General features: G+C 31.8%; 1 protein-coding gene and 1 long non-coding RNA gene across 2 annotated transcripts in view; one reads left to right on the top strand and one right to left on the bottom strand.

Moving 5' to 3' along the window:
* Nucleotides 1-580: 580 nt before the first annotated feature.
* Nucleotides 581-23,991, bottom strand: part of LOC143064829 (uncharacterized) — a 113,529-nt gene continuing 90,118 nt past the window's right edge. The window contains exons 6-7 of the mRNA XM_076237961.1: nucleotides 5,633-5,755; nucleotides 581-2,511 (exon numbers count right to left, since the gene is read on the bottom strand). Of these exons, the coding sequence (XP_076094076.1) occupies nucleotides 1,655-2,511; nucleotides 5,633-5,755 (980 nt within the window). The 3' untranslated portion in view covers nucleotides 581-1,654. The remainder of the gene's footprint in view (nucleotides 2,512-5,632; nucleotides 5,756-23,991) is intronic.
* LOC143062452 (uncharacterized) lies at nucleotides 16,989-23,365 on the top strand. Its single transcript, XR_012974758.1, has 3 exons — nucleotides 16,989-17,096; nucleotides 21,901-21,972; nucleotides 22,876-23,365. It is a non-coding gene; the product is annotated as an uncharacterized LOC143062452 (long non-coding RNA).

Raw genomic sequence — 23,991 nt, 5'->3', positions numbered from 1 at the left:
AACAATGTAAAACATTTATCCAAACTATCAAAAGTCTAAAATAAACAGTTTACAGAGCATGGGGTAGATAATATATAGGTTCGTTTCGTGTGTATTTTAGTCCAGACGCCATCGAATTAACTATCGATTTGACCTCAGATGACCATATAAGCGATGTAAACAAAAATAAAGATACGAATAGATTAAACCAACACGTGCAATTGCATTTTTATAGGTCTGTTTGATTTTATTTTATAGATTAAAAATAGATGTTTCTCATTGTTTTTAACCATATAAGAATGATTTTATGTGCATCGAATTGGTAATCAAATGATTTACCGTAGTTTCACTTTCATTGTTGACATTCTTTTTCTTTAAATAACCAGTACACGTACAATGCATGCGTTGTCAATCTCTAGCTAGGGGTTAACTTGAAGTTCACATGAATACCGGTTAGAATGATGATGACGTTTTCACTTGCAAGTGAATCAGTCAAAAATTATGTTTAATCGCTTATTTCAACAAAATTAAAGGAAATTGATTGCTAAAAGCAAATTATTATTTCATTATTCCAATTTGATTAATGATTGATCTAAAAAAAATCATAAAATTGAGAAAGGAAATGGTGAATATGTCAAAGCGACAACCACCCGACCATAGAGCAAACAACAGCCGAAGGCAACCAATGGGTCTTCAATGCAGCGAGAATTCCCGCACCCGTAGGTGTCCCTCAGCCGGCCCCTAAAATATGCATAATAGTACAGTGACAATGGACGCCATACTAAACTCCGAATTATACACAAGAAACCAAAATTTAAAATCATACAAGACTAACAAAGGCCAGAGGCTCCTGACTTGGGACAGGCGCAAAATTGCATACTTTATTTTTTTATATATATCGTAGCTAGTGCCCCTTTAAAAATCTTACAAAATACAATGTTAAATAAACAAAAAGAACAATTTCCAGAATACACTATTTTCATATGTTACACACAAAATAAGGACTATCACTTAGTCAACACGTTATATATGTACCTGTTTGTACCTGTTATTTGTTTCCTTTTTTGCAACATTAAAAATAAATCACACTAAACAAATACTATAAATCAAAGAGTTATCAACCAATAAAGCACACTTTAAAATGTGGAAAATCTGAAAAGTACAAAATTCTGAACACTCATATGAAAGTTCCTATTTGCAATGTGCATTTTTGGACCCGGGTAATGCATAATTTCGACATCTTCACATCCTCGAAACATAGATCCATTCATGATCATTCATATAAAACTATGAGTGCCACGTTACATAAACCTTCAGTCTCAATTTGTAGGAGTATATTATCTAAGCTGTATTTGGCAAAATCTTTCGAAATTTCCGGTCCTCAATGCTCTTCAATTTCATTACCTAATTTTTTTCTTTTTTTTTTCTTTTTTGATTCAAGCTTCACTGGTGAATTTGGGTTTTTTTTTGTGGCCGGAACGCGAGTCTGGTTTGCAAAATGTTAAACTTAGTATCAAACATGGATTTACTTTTCGTTCTTTGTGAATAAAAGCTTAGGTCAGCACAATACCAAATTGTTTGGTGAAAATAGTAAATACTGCATTTTTATAATCCCAATGTATATACAATCTTCAACAAAAGTACTTCAAAACGTGAAATCTTAAAGGATTTATTTTCAACTTTCTTCCATCTCATCAATGTCTGGTAAACTGTTTTGTATGTCCCTGTACTCTGTTCCCATGACTTGCGCAGTGCCGTCATTAATCAACGCATCACATTCTTGTTCTGGATTCTTCTCTTCGGAATCATACGTATTGGTAGGCGAGCTGATGTTAGTGGCTGGATTGGTAGTTGTGTTGTATTCTCTTTCGAGGAACTCACAATTTGTTGCTGCCTGTTCTGAGGAATTGTAATTTTCGACTTCGATTACAGGATTAGCAACTCTTGAACAATTGTTTTCAGATGAACATGGAATGCTGTTTTGTATATCTCTAAATTCTCCTGCATCATACTGAGCATAGGCATCATTCAACAAAGCGGTAGCAGCTGTTTCAGGGTTCTTTTCAGACTGCGTTTCAATTTCCGGACATGTAACAATAGGCTTATCGCTAGTTAAATTTACTAGCACTCGTGACATATATAGGTCATTATCCAAGTTGTCACTTACTGGAGTGATTTCGGTATTTTCACTCATACTTTTATCCAAATCTAAATTAGACGGATCGTCGAAAGGCAACGCATCTATATTCGGTGCTGATGACTCCATTTGTTCATGACTAGCACAATTTTTAAGATGTGTAAGGCTATTTTCTCTTGATGAACCTTCTCTTGATGCATTTGAACTAATACTAAATCTTCTTGTTGACGAAAAACTTGATAGATCCATGGGCGGAGTAAGTGTATTACTGTTGTTATTGTCATGTGTGTTTTCAATTCTACTCTCTTCTGTATTTGGTGGAAACTGTTTCACATCTTGTGCTGTAATTTCTTCATGTACGTTATTTTCGTTATATCTTTGCGTGGTTAAAGAGTCTGTAAAACAATCAAAAATAAAAATCACAAGCTAAGCCGGCAATTTCTCAGGAAGTGACACTATGATATCAGTTAAAATTATCAAATGCCTGCAGTGGAGGGTCTGTCCGCTCCCTCACCCCACACAATTTTGTTTTGACATTTCATTAGATTTGGACACTATTTTAATATAAATAATCAGATACAACCAGATGCTCAACAGGGCGCAGCTTTATACGACCGCGGAGGTCGAAACCTGAACAGTTGGGGCAAGTATGGACACAACAATCAAGCTGGATACAGCTCTTAATTTGAACTGTGATTAAATAGTTGACACAGCACAGGTTTCTGACACAGAATGAATGTGGTCTAATGAACTTAACATTTTTTTTTGCTGTTGAATATTTAATCGCCTCAAAAAAAATATTTGAAGAAATTTTCTTTTTAATTTCTAAAATCTGAAATGAGAAAAATTGTACCACCCCCGGCAAATTCTTATCCCCCCAATTGTTTTTACCTCCCCCTTTCCCTTATTCCAAAAATAATCTCAATTAAAAATTCTAATGGAGTTTACAACAATAACTGCTCATTTAAATACGTCATAAAATATTCAAATATACCAGGTGCTCCACAGGGCGCAGCTTTATACGACCGCAGAGGTCGAACCATGAACAGTTGGGGCAAGTATGGACACAATATTCAAGATTGATACAGCTCTGAATTTGGATTGTAATCAAATTTTTGACATAACATGGGTTTCTGACACAAAACAAATGTCAAGATCTTACAAATCTATTGTGAAATATTGTGCAATTTAGGATTTCTTCTTCAAACTTTTCAAAAATTGGGAATTTGAGAAATTTGAAAAATAAAATTTGAAAACTACTACCACACCCTTTTTTGCAATCAGTCCAAAACCTGACATTTTATTATACATAATTTACAAGTAGTGTAAGGGAGGTAAATCCGAAAATACCTAAAATTGTAGTTAAATGTTTCTAAATTAACTCCCTTACACTGCTTTTAAATTGTCTTAATTGTTCATTTTTTTTCTAATTCCAAAACATTTTGAGCCATAAACCCAAGAGTTAATACTTACCATCCCTTCATGGTATGGAAACTTCAAGTACATTTTCAGAGAGATTCATACATTTAAACACAAGTTAGTATTTGTAAACTACAAAAATGCTTATCTTGGGGACCCTTTTTGGCCCCCTAATTCCTAAACTATTGGGACCATAATCCCCAAAAACAATCCCAACCTTCCTTTAGTGGTATTGGACCTTCTGGTAAAAATTTATAGAGATCCATTCATCAAAACTAAAGTTGTTGTCCGGAAACTAAACACGTCTTCGGACGACAACGACGACGACATGATAACATTAGTCGTAAAAAAATGTCATGGTTAAAATTAATCATAATTAATAGTAATTTCTTATTTGTTTTTTACAGCTAATCATCTCAAGACAATCATCATTTCTTAATACATAATTTTCAAGCAGTGTAAGGGAGGTAATCAAACATATACATAACAGTTTTCTTTAAATGGAATTGGACTACCTCCCTTACACTGCTTTTCAATTGTCTAAATTGTACTTTAACCAGAAAAACATGTTTTCCTCCCTTATTTGCCCTTATTTGTTAAATGATTTGAGCCACAGCCCCCATAACCATCCCTTTGTAGTATGGAAACTTGTGGTTTAACTTCAGAGAGATTTATACACTAAAACAGAAGATATTGACTGGAAACTACAATAAAATGCTTAGATGAGGGCAGCCTGATACCAAGCAATATTAAAGATTGATACTATCTTAATTTGGATTGTGATCAAATTTTTTTACAAAATATAGATTTCGGACACAAAACAAATGTCAACATCTTACAGATCTATTGTGCAATACGTACTATACTGTGCAACTCAAACTCAGCCTCCCTTTTAAGATAAGAAACTTTGTTTTGTTCCTAAACTGTTGGCACCATAACCCCCAAAATGTCTCAAAACCTTCTATTTGTGGTATTAAACATTGTGGTACAACTTCAGAGCAATTGAAATACTTATACACAAGTTATTGTCCTAAAATGAGAAAAATGCTTATTTTGGACCTAAACGGTTGGGACCATCATCCCCAAAATTAATTCCAACCTTGCTTTGGTGGTTTTGAACCTTCTGCTAAAAATCTATAGACATCCATTCACTTAAACTAAAGTTATTGTCCGGAAAGTAAATGCGTCTTCGGACGACGACACAGATATACACAGTTAGATTCGGCATATCAAAGTTTAATTTTGGACCCTTTGGGCCCTTATTCCTAAACTGTTGTGACCAACACTCACAAAATCAATCCCAACCTTCCTTTTCTGGTCATAAACCTTGTGTTTAAATTTCATAGATTTCTATTTACTTATACTTAAGTGATGGTGCGAAAACTAAGAAAAATGCTTATTTGGGCCCCTTTTTGGCCCTTAATTCCTAAACTGTTGGGACCTCAACTCCCAAAATCAATCCCAACCTTCCTTTTGTGTTCATAAACCTTGTGTTTAAATTTCATAGATTTCTATTCACTTATACTAAAGTTATAGTGCAAAAAACAAAAGTCTTCGGACGACGACGACGGACGACGCCAACGTGATACCAATATAAGTCCACTGCGGTCGTATAAAAATGAAACGTGGCTAACAGTATGTGTTTAAATAATTTTTGATTTTATATGCCGATGATACTATGATTTTGTAACTGAAGCTTGATAATTTTTACAATATTTTGTAATGTTGAAACTAAAAAATAGTGTGGGTCAATTAAAGTTGTGATTTTTCAAAGGCAAGATGTCAAGAAATTTTAATAGGGGGCACACACTTTATAATTTTGACGCCTACGCAGGACGCATTAGACGGACTAGAAGTTCTGATATCCAACACCTATAAATAAAGGCAACAGTAGTATACCGCTGTTCAAAACTCATAAATCCATGGACAAAAAACAAAATCGGGGTAACAAACTAAAACTGACTGTGGGAAACGCATTAAATATAAGAGGAGAACAACGACACAACATTAAAATGTAACACATATGAAGCACTCTTGTACTTTTTCGGATTGAGCGGTTCATATATTTATCACGAAATGCTGTAAAACTCCATTTACCTGATGATGTTGGATTTTCAGAAGCAGGATCAAAGTGTAAACCTTGCATCAGGTTACACAACTTCTCTATGGTCAAATACTGATGGTCATTAAAAAAAGCTATCGCTGGGTTACTTTTCTTTTCTGAAAAAAAAAATATAAAAAGTTAAGGGGAGGTGCCAAGAAGATGGGTTCTCGTTCACTAGACAAAATATGCCATATTAATACTTCAGCAATAAGATAAGACTATTATATTTTTGTAAGACACTTGTATTCTGCATTACAACAAAGGCAAAGTTATATATTTCCATTAGCCCTATTGTGTACACTAGGATGCTACACGTGTTTTTATGTACAAAAATATTGCTTTTTAATGTAAATTTTTTTTTTCACTTCTAAAATTCAAGGTTAAAAGTGCACACATTTTAGCACGATTACATATATATAATTAGGATCCGGAAAAAGCTAAAACAAACAAGCATTTTTTTTTTAAATTAACGAACTTGAGATTTGGACCATTTGGAACTTAATGTGGACCAATTTGAAAACAGGCCTCTAAAATTAAAGATTTAGATACACGGTTGGATTCAGCATATCAAATAACACCAATTATTCATTTTTTATAAAATCAAACAAAAGTTTGGGATCCTTTGAACCTTCATGTATAATAATTTAAAGAGAGTACACAAAATCCAAATTAAAAATACCCGATAAGATTCAGCATACATATCTAAAAAAACAAAAGAGTTCAATACACACAATTCAAACTTAAAGTTACGACCATCCGAAAATGGGAGACAACTCTGGATGTCAGTTTTTTCTCTCTCCGATTTTCGTGCAGTAAAAGGTTCACTTGAGCTAAACCGCTCGTCTCATACATACTAATCGTGAGTGCGTTGATATTGAAACCAAATTTGATACATAATAACATTCCAATTGTCATGAAATAGTCATTCAAAAATTCGAGCATGATGGTTGTAACTAAAACAACAACTAGAGGCTCTCAAGAGCCTGTATCGCTCACCTTACTTTACTTGGGTTTTTGAAATCATATAAAAAAAGATAAAATTTGGCTACAAAGAAACAACACTTTGCCAGCACCTCAAAAGGAAAGAAACAAACATGTTTGGTTTTATTCAATTCAGTTGTTTTCTAAAAGAAGAAATTTGTATGTATTTTTCATAGGGTCCTATGTTAAACTGAGTTCCCAGTTGGCGGCCATCTTAGAAGATGGATTGCCTACAAAGTAACACCACTTGGCCAGCACCTCATAAGGAACATGCATGCTATGTTTGGTTTCATTCCATTCAGTGGTTCTCTAAAAGAAGTAATTTTATATGCATTTCCCACAGGGTCCTATGTTCAACTAAGCCCCCCGCTGGCGGCCATCTTGGATGATGGATCGGCTACAAAGTAACAACCTTTGGTCAGCACCTTATTAGGAACATTCATGCCATGTGTAGCGGGCAGGGGCTTGAAATGCTTCGACCCAAAAGTTTTTTTTCTCAAATTTTATAAATATTTCGTAAATAACAAAGTCAGTATGACAAGATATGAGCTGGTCAGTATAATATAGGCATTTGCTAAAAGTCACGTAAATAAGTTTCTATATTTTATTTATTTCAAGAATCATATATTTTCATTTATATTCAAGAAAAACAACAATTGTAACTAGTAATATACTTAAATTATAGACTTAGATGATATGACAAGAATCTAGTCAGTATAATACATGTAATAATTTATCTCTACACTCAAGAGATATTTATTAATTTATCTCTACACTCAAGAGATAATATGTTAATTGATCTCTACACTCAAGAGATAATATGTTGGTGTGTCAGAAAAAACATAAAAAGACCGAGTCCTGCTATCTTACTAAGAAAATAAATTACCCTAAGAGAAAATCCTAACTTCAAGTGAATTTAGTCAGAATACATCTTTCTGACTATTTTGTAAAAAGTAATAACTGATACCTCACCAGTTACATAAAAAAATGTTTATTATTATTAGTTATATTCAGAACCTTTCTTGAATAACAACTAACAATGAAATACAGTTTATACCTTAAATAAACTGTTTTGTTTATTATAATTTCCATACCTTTAGGAAATTATCCCTTACTTGCCTAATGTTTTCCTTATTTAATTCTATTTTAATTAATTAGAAAAAGACAACGTTAACAGTAAACATGAACTACAACATTTTGTACAATGAACAATTTCAATAATCCTAACTTTAAAAGATAAACTATAAATAAAGCTTTGCCAGCAACAATACAATAGTATTCTAAAACAATTTCAAAGAACTATCATAAATTTACCAAAAGAATAAAATACTTTCAGCAAATGATCAAAATTAAGGAGTCCGGCTCCAAAGAGTCCGCTAAAATGAAATATTCATTTTAAACTTTGAAAACGCTAACTTTACTATTTTCCTTTACAATTTAACCTTTAAAAAAATGAAGTTTCTAAGAATAATTAACCATTTTGACCAAAATAAATAACGAGCAAATAAAATACTAACTAACCAAAAGTTTTAGCAGAACTGACGAACATGCGTCGAAATTACGTCAATGTTGGATTGTTGGCAAAGTTGGAAAATGCATTGTTGGATCGCGTGCTTGCTGTCCATCTAAAGATTTGAATTCTCCAATAAATTACAAAAATCATAATCATATACAATTTTAGTAACCGCGTTATATAATAAACACATTTTGCATGGTACTAAACAAATTTCTATGGTAACTAAAAATACAACAATACAACGCCACCGGAAGTCACAATACGTAAACAACATTGCGAAAAGTTATATGTGTCACCGGCGGATCAAATGATAAATATCAAGGATAGTGAGCATCAACATCTGGAAAACACTGAAGACGTTGACTACAAATACTAAAAGGAATTACAAGGAGAATGTGAAAACAGTTGCCAACACGTTAAAATAGTGTTTTTATTGAACAATCGGCCATGTGTTCCACTGCGCATGTCAATACATTTCATTCATAAATTTCAAGCACAGGTGCGTGGATTTACTACGATCTACTACAGTTGCTACACATGGATCTTCACAAAAATACAAGACATTCAGTTTGATTATTCCTCAGGATTATTCAGTGGATTATTACTATGAACTGGTAATTTATAACATAAACTTCAACTGGTTTTATCAAATATACAAATGACAGTAATTCAATATTTCTAGAAAAATCATAATATTTTTATTAGGTCTTTCCACTTTTCGTGAAAAGACCTTTTTTTTTCTTTTTCTGCCGTCTGAGATGCTTTTTTGTCTTACAACATATCGAATGGATTTTTGGCCAATGGTGTGGTACAGTTATGGGGGTTTCAAAACTCACCCTGTGTGACCAAACACTTATTCTTAAAGGAGTTATCTCCCTGCGTCCCCTTTTTCTTGTTATCGCTATATCTCTAAAACCGTAAAAGATTTTAGCAAACTGTTTTCACCAAATTGTTCGTCTACTCTTAAGAATGATTTGGTTAATTCTGACTTGAGTGATCGAAAGACATCTTAGGGGTGTTATTTCTCTTTGAAAATTAAAGATATGCAGTTTGTTGGATAAATTCATACGTTACAAGTCGTAGAGGTCTACAGTCTTTTGATATGGAGTCCTTGGTCCATTTGAAGGAAATTGAGGTCACAGGTCAAGGTCATGTAATACATTTTGAATTTTCCCCTTTTGTATTTGAAAGCAGTATTTCACCACAACCATACAAGTGATTGACCTGGGGTCTTTTGATTTGAGATCACTGACCTATGACCTCAAAATTGAGGTCAAGGTCAAAGAAATTGACCTTTGCTAAAAATTCTTTCTGGTTCATTATAAAACAATTAAGTCTTCTGCATAAACCTATTAATCTTATATTTTTTTATATCAGTTTGATTTACCACATTACATCAACACGGAGTGACATTTTCTAACATCGTTTTTTAAATTTCATTCTTATTATCGAGGTGGAAAGAATCTTCAATTGTTCTCTGAAGAATTGGTTTTTAATTGTTCTAACTTTGCTTAATTAAATGTTAATTAAAACTTATTTGCTTCAATTATGAATATGTTTCAGACTACAAGCATTACAAGAGGTATAATACAAGTTATTTCACACAGTTAATGTTTCCTACATAATATTTTCATGAAAAATACAGAATATTAAACAATATGCTTTATTAATACCAATTTAAATCATACATCAAAAATATCTTGCATGTCTATATACTAGACTTACATGTCTATAACACGTCACAATAAAATACATGTACCCTAGTCTTCATACTCTACACATCCATTCAGTGGTTCTCAAGAAGAAGTAAAAAATGTAAAAAGTTAACGACGACGACGGACGACGACGACGGACGACGACGACGGACGCCAAGTGATGAGAAAATCCTACTTGGCCCTTCGGGCCAGGTGAGCTAAAAATGTTGAGAATGGTCGTAACGTAAAATTGTGATGGTCGTAACTTTTTATTGAATAGGACTGAATCAAGCAAGTCAAGAGTTTCAAACGTGTTTTTTTTTATTATATAGAGAATAATACATGGCAAAATCGGTATCATATGTCGTATCATCCCGAGACACCATTATCAGCCCAAGGGCCTTTAGACCCGAGGGATGATATTGGTCGAGGGTGATACTGCATGTGATACGGATTTTATACGCTTTATCATATATTTCAACAGAAGAGTATTATATTATATTCTACTTTTGTCTTGTTTCAAAGGCCTTAAAAGAACTGCTCAATTACTTATCCGAAGCATCTAGGTTACCTTACAATTTGCGTGCTGTTGTTTTAAAAATATTATGTTTATTATTGTATTTTTTTGTGTGTTTTGTATTTTTTATAGTTCCATTTAGTGTGCCAAAATATATGAAAACTTGACGTTCGTGAAGTCACATACCAAACAATGACGTCATTCAATAAATTGCGTCACGCCCGAATGACCGTTCTATTAGACCTATTTTGAGGAAAAATTTTCATAAGCAAAAAAAAAAAAGAAACTGACTTTATGTATAAAAAAAAAGAAAAAAAGAAAGTAGGGGTGTGATAAAGGGTATGCGATAAAGAGTGCGCATCAAAGTTGCGCGATATGGATTAAACGGCAGACTATTTATCAAATATGCAAAACTACTGTAATTACTACTAAACATATGATAAATGAATATATTATATGATATATTTATGAAATTCATTTTTTTACATACAACGTGTTATAAAGAATTTAGGTCCGTGTAACACTTATGAATTCAAAACTTTAAAAAGTTTTCAAATATATGTTTTTTTTTATTTTGATTAAAGTTTTAAAATATAAAAATTCCATTTTTCTTTTAATGTATTGGACCGAATAAGGTTTGTCAATAGTTTTAAACGTATCCTTTATTATATAAATATATAATATTATATATTTATGTGAAGCTGTTTTCACCAAAAAATAAACAGATGCTCCACAGGGCGCAGCTTTATACGACCGCAGAGGTTGTACCTGAACGGTCGGGGCAAGTATGAACACAACATTCAAGCTGGATTCAGCTCTAAATTTGGATTGTGATTAAATAGTTGACACAGCATAGGTTTCGGACACAAAATGAATGTGGTCTAATGAACTTAAAATATTTTTTGCCTTTGAGCAATTCACTATGCTGTTGAATATTAATCCTCTCAAAAAAATGTTTGAAGAAATTTTCTTTTTATTAATGAAATCTGAAATGAGAAAAATTTAACCCCCCCCCCATTTTTTTTCACATCCCCCTTTCCCTTTTTCCAAAACTGATCTCAATTCAAATTTCTAATGGAGTTTGCAACAATAACTACTCATTTAAATACATCATAAAATATTAAAATGTAACAAAAGGTGCCTATTATCACTGAATGGTAAAGATTGTTTTAATTTATCAGTTGGTAGTAAAAGTGAATATACATTGTATATTGTATAAAACAATGATTTAAGTTGATTCAACTACTATTCTGGACAAAGAAAGATAACTCCAATCGATTGAAAATTTCTTGCTATTGCACAATATTGTGCAATTAGATATTTCTTGCTATTGCGCAATACTGTACAATTGAAATATTTGCTATTGCACAATACTGTCCAATTGAAGATTTCTTGCTATTGCTGAATACTGTCCAATTGAAAATTTCTTGCTATTGCACAATACTTAATATAATAATTTTAGATACTGATTTGAATCAACTTGAAAACTGGGCCCATAATCAAAAATCTAAGTACATGTTAAGATTCAGCATATCATAAAAGCCCAAGAATTCAATTTTTGTTAAAATCAAACTTAGTTTAATTTTGGACCCTTTGAACTTTAATGTAGACCAATTTGAAAACGGGACTAAAAATTAAGAATCTGCATACACAGTTAGATTTGGCTTATCAAAGAACCCCAATTATTCAATTTTTGATGAAATCAAACAAAGTTTAATTTTAGACACCGATTTGGACCAACTTGAAAACTGGGCCAATAATCAAAAATCTAAGTACATTTTTAGATTCAGCATATCAAAGAACCCCAAGGATTCAATTTTAGTTAAAATCAAACTAAGTTTAATTCTGGACCCTTTGGATCTTAATGTAGACCAATTTAAAAACGGGACCAAAAATTAAGAATCTACATAAAAAGTAAGATTCCGCATATCAAAGAACCCCAATTATTCAATTTTTGATTAAATCAAACAAAGTTCAATTTTCAAGTTATTTTGCGAAAACCAAGAATAATGCTTATTTGGGTCCTTTTTTGGCCCCTAATTCCTAAACTGTTGGAACTAAAACTCCCAAAATCAATCCCAACCTTCCTTTTGTGGTCATAAACCTTGTGTCAAAATTTCATAGATTTCTATTTACTTAAACTAAAGTTATAGTGCGAAAACCAAGAAAATGTTATTTGGGCCCTTTTTGGCCCCTAATTCCTAAAATGTTGGGACCAAAACTCCTAAATCAATCCCAACCTTCCTTTTGTGGTCATAAACCTTGTGTTAAAATTTCATAGATTTCTATTCACTTTTACTAAAGGTATAGTGCGAAAACCAAGAAAATGCTTATTTGGCCCTTTTTGGCCCCTAATTCCTAAAATGTTGGGACCAAAACTTCCAAAATCAATCCCAACCTTCCTTTTGTGGTCATAAACCTTGTGTTAAAATTTCATAGATTTCTATTCACTTTTACTAAAGTTAGAGTGCGAAAACTAAAAGTATTCGGACGACGACGAAGACGACGCCAACGTCATACCAATATACGACCAAACATTTTTCAATTTTTGCGGTCGTATAAAACTAAAAATGGGTGAAGAGAGGGGTACATGTTAAGTGCGAAACGGAAGATAATTTTGTAAACTTATTTTATCAGCTGATATTTATCCCACCAGCTGGAGGAAAACTTTTATTGTTTTAATCCATAAGTCTGGCGATAAAGAAGACATGCAATTATAGAGGTATTTCTATTTTAAACTGTCTTTCAAAATTATATACCTCTATTTAAATAAAAGACTTGTAAAATAAAGCATTATGAATATAAGTTCTCCAGTCATCAATTTGGATTTCGTTCAAATCATAGAACGTCTGGTAGCATATTTATTTTGAAAACTCTTGTCACCATGTACTTGGAAAAAAATAAGACAAAGCTTGTATTGTAGATTTGAGTGGTGCTTTTGGCTCTGTTTGGAATAATGGCCACTTGTATAAATTGATAAATAATGGTGCTGGTGTGAAATTTCATACTATTTTGAACAATATGTATGGCTTAGTTTTCTATGTTGTGTTATGTGTACTATTGTTTGTCTGTTTGTCCTTTTCATTTTTAGCCATGGCGTTGTCAGTTTATTGTCGATTGATGAGTTTGACTGTCCCTCTGGTATCTTTCGTCCCTCTTTTATTACAGTCCGCACTGAAGATTATTACTCAACACTCTTTTTTTCAATCATTAGAAGCGTAAGACAAGAGGACAGTTTAAGTCCTACCTTTTAGCTCACCTGGCCCTAGAACCAAGTGCGCTATTTTCATCACTTGGCGTCCGTCGATCGTCGTCTTCGTTAACTTTTCACATTTTGAACTTCTAGAAAACCACTGAATGGAATGGAACCAAATATGGCATGAATGTTCCGTATGAGGTACTGACCAAGTGTTGTTAATTTGTAGCCGATCTATCATTCAAGATGGTCGCCAGCCGGGGTGGGGGTAGTTTAACATAGGACCCTATGGGAAATGCATACAAATGTCTTCTTTTAGAAAATCATTGAATGGAATGAAAGCAAAGATAGCAATATTAAACCAAATTTGGTCTCAAACAGTTACATTATTATAACTATCTGTTATGATTTTAATCTTTTTTTCATATGCTTTCCATCAACCAAGAAGAGTCAGGTGAACGACACCGGCTCTTGAGAGCCTCTAGTTTTAATTGTTATATTAATGATTTGCATTCAGTTTTGGTGAAACTTGTAACCCTCCAGTTCTTGATACTTCAATTATCCAAACTCTCAGTTACGAAGATGATTTAGTGTTACTGTCTGAGACACACCAGGGGCTTCAAAATGCGTTAGACAAACTATATGAATATTGCATTAAATGGCAGTTGAGTGTTAATACAAACAAGACTCAAATTCTAGTTTTTCAGAATATTTATAAACAATTTCCATCCCTCTTGTTCAATTATAAATTTTTGACTGAAGTTAATGAAATTTATAGAGAATATTAATAATTATTATACCTCAGTTATCAATTTCTTACTATATAAAACAAGTTCACAATATTTTGACTGTTTTTTAAATTGCAAGTGTTGAACTATTGGACCGGTCAATAGTCTCCATTGAACCTCGATGAAACTATTTGACTTAAAGCGTCGTTATATTTCGCGGAATTTCAAATGCAGCTACGGGATTAGCTGATTTTGGAAATACCGCGGGAGTTACGACGATAGTTGATTTACCCCCGCCTTTTCTTGTATATTGTCTTTTTCGGGATATCGTTATACAAAAAGCAGAAACCCAACTATGCAGTTAAACGTATACTTCATAAAATAACACTAATGCTACGTCCTGCAACCATAGATACAACAGGAAGAACGCGACGTCGTAACTCCCGCGGTATTTCCAAAATCAGCTAATCCCGTAGCTGCATTTGAAATTCCGCGAAATATAATGACGCTTTCAGTTTGAATTCATATTCAATTGAAGGTTTTGTGCAATATACTGTGCTGTTGCCTAATTCTTTGTAGCAAAACTTGTTTCAGATTGTATACAAAGAGTTAGCCAAAAATTGTGACCCCCAATTTTTTTATGGGAAAATTAACAATTTCTAAAATATTGAGAAAAACGATCCCTCCCCCTTCAAAAAAATAATTATGAAGAAATTTTCCTAATTTCTTAAATCTTCAGGGAGGGGGGGGGGGTTCCCTCAAAACAAAAAAATGTTGACCCCTTTTTAAAAAAACAATATTCGAAACAAAATCTTTTTAATTTCTTTAATCTCCCCCCACCTTTACAAACCATATTACATTTGAAAAAAAGCCTTTATATAATGTGGTACATTACAAAAGACATCAATACACTCCAACTCTAGTAATTGGCTTGAAACTAGATATTTTGCCCCTAGTTCCTTAACGGATTTGGCAATTACCCTAAAATGAATCTCAACCTTCTACTTGTGATATAGAACCATGTGGTACAATATCATAGTAATCAAAACACTTATATACAAGTTATTGATTTCTATCCAGTTTTTAGAAATTAACCTGTGACGTCACTTTTTGTGGCAGACAGTTCGTAATTCTATTATGCTGATTTTGTGTACTGTCCTAAATATTTTACGTATTTGTTGTTATTATGTGGTTAACATGTCGAAATGTAATATTATATTATTAATTTATGTATTTCTCTGTCCTGGGTATTCTTACATTTATTTGTACTGTATTCTTTCATGTAATATTGTTATTTTAGCGGTATCTTCAACATTACCATAAAAGTGCGAGGTTTAGCTAGCAACAAAACCTGGTTCAACCCACCTTTTTTCTTAAAATGTCCTGTACCAAGTCAGGTAGATGGCAGTTGTTATCTAATAGTTCGTTTCTATGTATGTTGCATGTCATTTGATTTTGTTGCGTTTCTTTTGTTTCACTGGTTTCCTCTTATAGTTAATGTGTTTTCCTCAGTTTTAGTTTGTAACCCGGAATTGTTTTATGACTTTTGAACAGCAGTATAACAAATATAGCTGAAGACGAAACACAATTATCAGGAAAAATACAATAGGCTCCACAGAAAAGTGGAAAGAACTAATTATGAATAGACATAACTGACGAACCGTAAAAGTGACGCTTCCCAAATTTGTACATATTCTGAGTTTTGTGGTAAATAATAAGTTTCATAAAATTTGTTAGGGGCAAACTTAAGTTAGAGAACGAAAATGAAAAAAAAAACAGCATTTTTTTCCATTTGTAAAGGCCATAACTTTAGAACAATATAAGTGACGATAACAAAATTCGAACTTGGTCTGTGTTTTGTGCTAATAAGCATTGTGTATAATTTTCATAACATTTGGTCGAGGCAAACTAAAGAAAGAGAACGGACACCAATTTTGTGACGTACGACCGGTCGGTCAGACAGATAAGGGTTAAACTCAATGCCCCCTCCGCTACGGTGGGGGCATAAAAATCATCACTATGATACTATAAAATTTACAACCATTTTCCATTTTCATTGAACTAGTACAGTTTTTATTAGGGTACATACTGTCACATCTCGTTGTGTTGAAGGGACATTGGTGTCATTTGGCCTTTATCTGCTTTTCGGTCGAATTGATGTCTTTTTCCGACGTAGTCGGTATAGATTCGGTTTGTGCCCTTTGAACTTAAGGACGCTTAACTATGGCAACAGAATACGCATGCTCGAAAATCCTTTCTGTGATTGGACAAAATGCTGTCATGGTGGGTGATTTGGTTGTGTTTTAAAAAACGTCTCGTTAATTATATCGTGATGGAAAGCAAGTGAAAAACTATAAATATTTGAACTTTTTTTTTTTTTTTTTTTTTTTTTTTTTGAAACAATTAAATCATCTTTATTGCACTAAATGCTGTTTAACAATTTACCTAGCTTACAGCATTAAGCTAAGTATCCCTGTATATCAGTTATTATACATCCAGGGAGAATATATAATAAAATATTATATAAATGTTAGTATTATACAATTAGACATAATACATAAATTAAATTAAATTCACATCAATATACATTGATTCAGTCATTAATAATGAAAAAAAAATTTGTCTGCTTACAAATCGGGAAAATAAAGGATCTACACCGTTTCGTTTTGTAATTATTATGTATGTTTACTTTCCCTCACAGGTTACCTGTGTCTCAGACCTGTGTAGTCTGTGTATTGGAGTTACTTTCATATTCTTTTATGTTTTGAAGGATTTATTTTGTCTAAGCTTATTTGCTTGACTATGCTAGTGTAAAACATAACTAGGTAATTTATAAAATTATTTTAAATTCAAATCAAAAGGTTATTTGATATGCGTGTTTATTTTGGCCCCACGTGGTAAAATATTTATACAAGGCCAAGGGAAGTTAGCATATGTTTATTTGTTAAAAACAAACTATACCTTTACTTACAGGTTACAATATGCTGATGTCTTTAATAACATATTCCCGGTTTCTATATTTCTTATCGCATTTAATCTTATAATGTCATATATTTCCTTTTTGAAGATTTTAAAGATTTCTATCTTTGTTTCTTTTTTGTTTGAAACAAAATGTGCCTTATATATTGAGAAGAATGTAACTGTTATCAGGGTGTTTATATCAAAATATTTTGCATCTGCCATTTTATAGCCAGTTATTAAATTTTCTAGCCTTAAAATATGTCTATCTATTTGAAGATAAAGTAATAACTTGTATATTTCTTGCCAGTAAGTATTATTATAAGGGCATGTAATAAAAAAATGTTTATAATTGTCAATTTCTTTGCAAAAATTGCAAGAATTGTTATCTAATACTTTCCACTGTGCTAATTAGTCGTTGCATGGAAGAATAAAGTTGAGTAATTTCCATTTAAACATTTTAAATTTGTTGTTTTCTAGGTAATTAAATATAAAATTTGTAAGGGTTCCGCGGAACCCAGTGTCTCGCCTACTTTTGCTGTAAATCGCAGGCTCAACAAAAATGAGGAAAAAAATCAATAAAAAATTTTCCTCTTGATACCATCTTATGATTGTAAGAAGCTTCTGTCTAAGTTTGGTAAAAATCTAGGATAGTTAATAAATCTAATGAATGTTTTGAAAACTTTAACTGCAAACTGTATGTACATGTAAGTTTAAACTTAAAGAAAATCTAAGTCCATTTAAAAAAAAAATACAGAAAAAATGGAGTTATTTTTTTACAAAATTTACTTCTGGATACTATTTTATGATCATAAATAAGCTTCTGTCCAAGTTTGGTACACACCTAGGATAGTTTAAGAAAGTTATTAAAATTTTAAAAACTTTTACCACAGAGTGAATATAATGTTTCCCCGCAGAAAAACTAAGTCCATTTAAAAGTAAAATATGGAAAAAAATGGATTTATATTTTTACAAAATTTACTTCTGGATACTATCTTATGATCATAAACAAGCTTCTGTCCAAGTTTGGTACAAACCCAGGATAGTTTAAGAAAGTTATTAAAATTCTTAAAACTTTAACCAAAGTGAATGTAATGTTTCCCCACAGAAAAAACTAAGTCTATTTAAAAGTAAAATACGGAAAATATAGAATTTTATTTTTACAAAATTTACTTCTGGATACTATCTTATGATCATAAACAAGCTTCTGTCAAAGTTTGGTAGAAATCCAGTATAGTTTAAGAAAGTTATTAAAATTTCAAAAACTTTAACCACAGAGTGAATATTTGTTGACACCGCCGACGACACCGACGACGACGGAATGTAGGATCGCTTAGTCTCGCTTTTTCGACTAAAGTCGAAGGCTCGACAAAAATTAAGAGTGCTTTTAAATTTCATATTTAAATTTTCTTCAAAAATTCTTTCCCACTTCAGAATACCTACAGGTTTTTCTTGCTTATAAGGGGCAATAAGTATTGAATATATTTCTTTATTACCCATTTCTGGATAGATGTTATGATTGAGTAGTATTTGCAGATGTTTTGTTTTCTTTATATTTTCTTTTGTTTTAAATGAGCTTTCTTGCTTTAAAATATTCTGCCAATGTTTTGGAATAGCTTTCTTTAATAATGATAATTCTCTAATCCAATCCCGTTTATCTTTTAATTTAAGTAATATTTTATTTTCTAATATATGACCTCTTTCATCAAGTATGTCATTTACATACAGAATATTATGTTCAATCCATTTAGTAAATAATAAGTGTTTTCCTTTTGTTTGTATGTTATGATTGCCCCTTAAAATCTGCTTTCTTATGTCTAGAAATGATTGTGGGATCTTTGTCTGTCCTCCCTTAACATTAATCCAAGTTTTAATCAATTGCTGATAGAACTGGGGAAGGGATTTAAATATTTTTTTGTCTAACATATTAACATTTTTAATATTCATTCGAAATATCAAGAGGTTTTTACCAAATTTGTTTAAGTAAGCTTGGGGTATGATTGACCAATTATCACCAGAATTTTGTTTAAGTTTTAAAATCCACCGTAATTGAAGAGCTTTGAGATATAAGTCTATGTCGATCATTTTTAACCCACCTTCTAGATAGTTTTTACAAAGAGTTGCACGTTTAACTTTATCTTTTTTCCCATTCCATATGAAATTATATACTAGAGTTTTAAACTTTTGTATTATTTCTTTTGATATGTACATATTTGATGCGATATAAGTTAAATTTGGAAGAATTAGTGATTTTACTACTATTATTTTACCTATTAATGTTAAATTTCTTTTCATCCAGTTTGATATAATTTTTTCACATTTTTTAAGCTGTTTATCAGTGTTTAGTTTTTGACAGTCTTGATTGTTATAACCAAAGTAAAAGCCAAGACTTTTAATATTATCTGTTTTCCAATTTATGTTTTCAAATTTGTCTCTGCTATGTTTAAGTTTTCCCAACCCAAATCCCTCTGTTTTATTTCTGTTTAGTTGTAATCCTGATAAACTTCCAAAAGTTTCAATTATATTCATTGCTAAACTAACATCTTTTGGTGATTTAAGAAATAGTGTTGTATCATCTGCAAGTTGACATATTTTAAGTGAGCAATTTCTACCATCTAGTTTCACCTCTAAACCTTTGAGATTATTATCTTCTCTTAGTTTAATTGCCATAATTTCAACTACTAATACAAAGGCTAACGAAGAAATTGGACATCCTTGTCGAATTCCACGAAAAATGTTAAAACTGCTGGACACCCAACCGTTGTTGAGTATACAACCTTTTATGTCTGTGTACATTGTTTGAATCCATCTTATAAAACTACTTTTAAAGCCAAATTTTACCAAGGTTTCTGACATAAAGTTCCATTCAAGGGAGTCAAATGCCCTAGAGAAATCAACAAAAAGTATAGCACCATCTACTTTAAAGTTCTCTGAGTAATCAATAATATCTTGTATTTGCCTTATATTGAAGCCTATGTATCTATTTTTTATATAGCCTTTTTGATCAGTATGAATTATTTTTGGTAATACTTGTTTTAATCTTTGAGCAAGTGCATAAGCCAACAATTTTACATCATAATTTAACAGAGTTATTGGACGATAATTATTTAAAGAAAGTGGATCTTCATTTTTATATATTAATGATATTGCTCCAATTTTTTGTGAAGTTGATAATTCTCCTTTTTTATAGCAAAAATTAAATACTGATACAATTAAATCTTTTATTTTTTCCCAAAATTTTCTGTAAAATTCAACATTAAGTCCATCTAGACCTGGGGCTTTATTTAGTTTCATTTTGAATATTGCATCTGTGCATTCCTGCACTGTTATTTTTCCTTCACATAAATCACTTTCACTATCACTTAATTTTGGACATTTTTTAATATTGTTAAATTACTTTTTAGTATCTTCCACATCAGGCTTAGTTGAGGAATATAATGTTTTATAATAGTTAACTTCAAGGTTAAGTATTTTTTCTTGATCAGTAATTATATTATTGTTTACATCATACAATCTAGTAATGGTTTTTTTGCACTGCCTGGCTTTTTCAAGACCTAAGAAGTAGGAAGTATTTTTTTCTCCTTCTTCAATCCATTTCACCCTTGATCTTATTTGATTGCCTTTAATTTTTTCATTATATAGATTTCCTAACTCTTGTTCTACTTTCTCTATTTTTTCAATCAGGGAGGTATTTGTTTCATAATCATTAACTCTGATGTTAGTTGTATGAATTTCATTATTAAGTTGCTTAAGTTGATTTTCTAACACATTGATTGAATCTTTTTTGTTGAGGGCTTTTAATTTACAGAATTGAATTGTACAATCTCGAACCTCTATTTTAAAAGTGTCCCATAAAGTAGCTAGATTTATTGAATCATTTGCTTTAATTTTATAGTTGTTAATTAGATTGTATATTATTTTTAGGTAGATTTCGTCGTTTAAAACGCTACTATTTAATTTCCAGTATCCGCGTCCTTTATTATTTCTTGATATTTGTAATTTTAAAGATACACTATTATAGTCAGTGTATTGAATAACAATTGGTCTAATATCACAAGAGGAGCAATTTTTTTTTAATTTCAGTACTAACAAGGAAGTAATCAATTCTAGTGGCTTCTGTTTTATTTCTTTTACACCATGTGAAGTGAGTTTTATCTCTGTTTTTTTTTCACGCCATATATCTGTTAATTTTAAAGATTTAATTAAAGTTTTAAGTCCGCAGACTGGTTTATCAAATTGTATTCTTTTATTTTTATTTTTAGTATCTTTTTCAGATAAAATATCGTTAAAGTCTCCTCCTATTATTAGTTGTCCAAGACTATATTTATCTATAAAAGTTTTAACTGTTTTAAAAAAAGTGTTTCTTAGCTTAGTATTATTTGGTGCATAAACGTTTGCAATTGTAAGTATGCTTTCGTCAATTTCTATATTTACGAGAAGAAGTCTTCCATCTTTATCTTTATAAAAGTCAATAAATTTGTAGTTGAGCCTACTTTTTAACCATATAGATACCCCTCTAGCATTGCTCTGACCATTACTGAAGAATAATTCACCTTCAAACTCTTTTTTTTAAAGATTCTTCTAAGTTGTCAGTAAAGTGTGTTTCTTGTATTAGGAGAATATCACATTTTTGTTGTTTTGTCCATTCAATTAGTCTTTTTCTTTTTTCAGATTGCTGTAATCCCTTAGCATTAACTGTACAGATGTGAAGTTTTTGATCAGCCATAATTGTTAATGTAAAAGGTAAGTTTATGTTTGGGGAACCCCCATCTATTTATAGTATCAATTATCGATTTTATTCTTTCTGTTACCAGTTCACGAGTATTTACTTTATTCAACAGGTGCAGTGGCGGATCCAGGGGGGTTTGGGTGGTTCCGGGGGTGCGCACCCCCCCCCCTTTATTTTTGCCGATCAATGCATTTGTATCGGGACATATGTTTTGCACCCCCCCTTTGCCCTGGGTGCCCTGGGTTAGCACCCCCCCTTTCGAAAATTCCTGCATCCGCCCCTGAAGTGAATAATATCGGCAGTTTTGCTGTACTTGTAGCATTACATTCTTTATACTTTCTACAAAGTTCACATTGTTTTACTATAAGAAGTGATCCTACATAAAAACATATTAAATAGTGATCAAATTTAATCACAATAATTAGATACACAGTATCAATAATGTTTAACTTTACGGTATTATGTAAAAGAATATTACACAATGTTGTTTTCAAATTGACAATACATACAGTTTTTACACATGATGACCTCGCCTTACGGGTCATTATTTGGGTCAACAACGTGACTTTGTTTACAAACTGAGCTGTGACAATCATATACCACACACAGTTTGTGAAGACAATAATTGAGAAATAAATTTTACTCAATACAAAGATATTATAAATATTACAATAATTCTGTAGAGAAAAATATTTACATGAATATATTATACAAAAGATATATTTAAATAGTTTACAGTAGATAAAGATAATGAGTTCTTTATGTAAATATGTACATTTTTTTTTATCAGTACTATATGTGTTTCTTTTGTCAGGTCTTAATTGTAATGTTTTATTATTCTCATGCTTCTTTGCTTTTAATTTGCTAAATTGATTTTTATAGCTGTTGAATGCTAAAAAATTTATTATTTTTTCCAGGAGATATATGTAATGGTTTGCATTATGAAGTGGATTATATCTGTTTACCAGTTTGGACTCAAAGCTTTGCATATAATTTAGATACGAAGTATGAGCATATATGGAGCTATAAGTGTGATTCTGTATGGGAACATCTGTTGTCAATTTACTTATAAATTTTTGTGTGCAAAAGTGTGTCTGTTGCATATTTGTGTACAGAATTAATAAAAGATATGCGTGTTCATTTTGTGATCTAAGAAGAAGAATTTTGAGGCACATCTGGATTAATTGGAACTGTAGTGAGAAAAGTGTAAACTTTATATAAAATATGCAATTCACCAAAGATATATATTGTGAAATATGAGTGTACCTATGACTGCATGTATATGGAGTGGTACTAATTTCAACTCTACTGTGAATGAGTTTTGTTACACATGTCATCATGATTATACACAAAATAAATATCACTGAACATGTATTACAGTATAATAATAAACTAGTTTTACTTTTATTTGTTTTCATATAAATGTTCTGTAAACTGTTTGTTGGTACGTATACAGTACTGATAAATGCCATTTCGTTTCAGTGGTTGTTATTAAGTTGCCAAAGTTTTTGACCGTTTGGCTGTGGTATCACCTTCTTTTTCATGCAAAACATGGGTCGGGGTAACTGGAGACCGCTCCACGTTTCAGTTGTTTTTTTGTTTAGCCGGAGTTGATACAGACTACTGTTGTTCCGATACAAATGAGGTAATTTGAGTTTGTGTTGTTTTTCTTTCTTTCTTTCTTTTTTCTGCCTCCAGAGATATTTCTGATTGGGACATATCAATGTCTTCTTCATATACACTCGTTGATTCATGTTCGCTATTTGTAGATGGATCATCTGTGTGATTTGGTTGTGTTGTATCATTTTCTACAGTAGTGTCCTCAGCATCATTTGTGTTTTCATTTGTGCTTTGATGTTCATTAGGATGTTGAGTGTTATCAGGGAGCTCATTTTCTGTACAGTCAATTTGTTTATGACCTTCCTTACCACATGATTTGCAAACCCAGTCATTAGGGCAATTTCTAAAATTATGCCCATCAGCTAGACATTTCGAGCACTTTTTGGGACGATTGCTTGTAGATGGTTGATCAC

Source organism: Mytilus galloprovincialis, chromosome 2 (genome assembly GCF_965363235.1).
Source record: "Mytilus galloprovincialis chromosome 2, xbMytGall1.hap1.1, whole genome shotgun sequence".
Taxonomy (NCBI): domain Eukaryota; kingdom Metazoa; phylum Mollusca; class Bivalvia; order Mytilida; family Mytilidae; genus Mytilus; species Mytilus galloprovincialis.
Note: the sequence above shows the minus strand (reverse complement) of the source record. Positions and strands in the feature narration are given on the sequence as shown.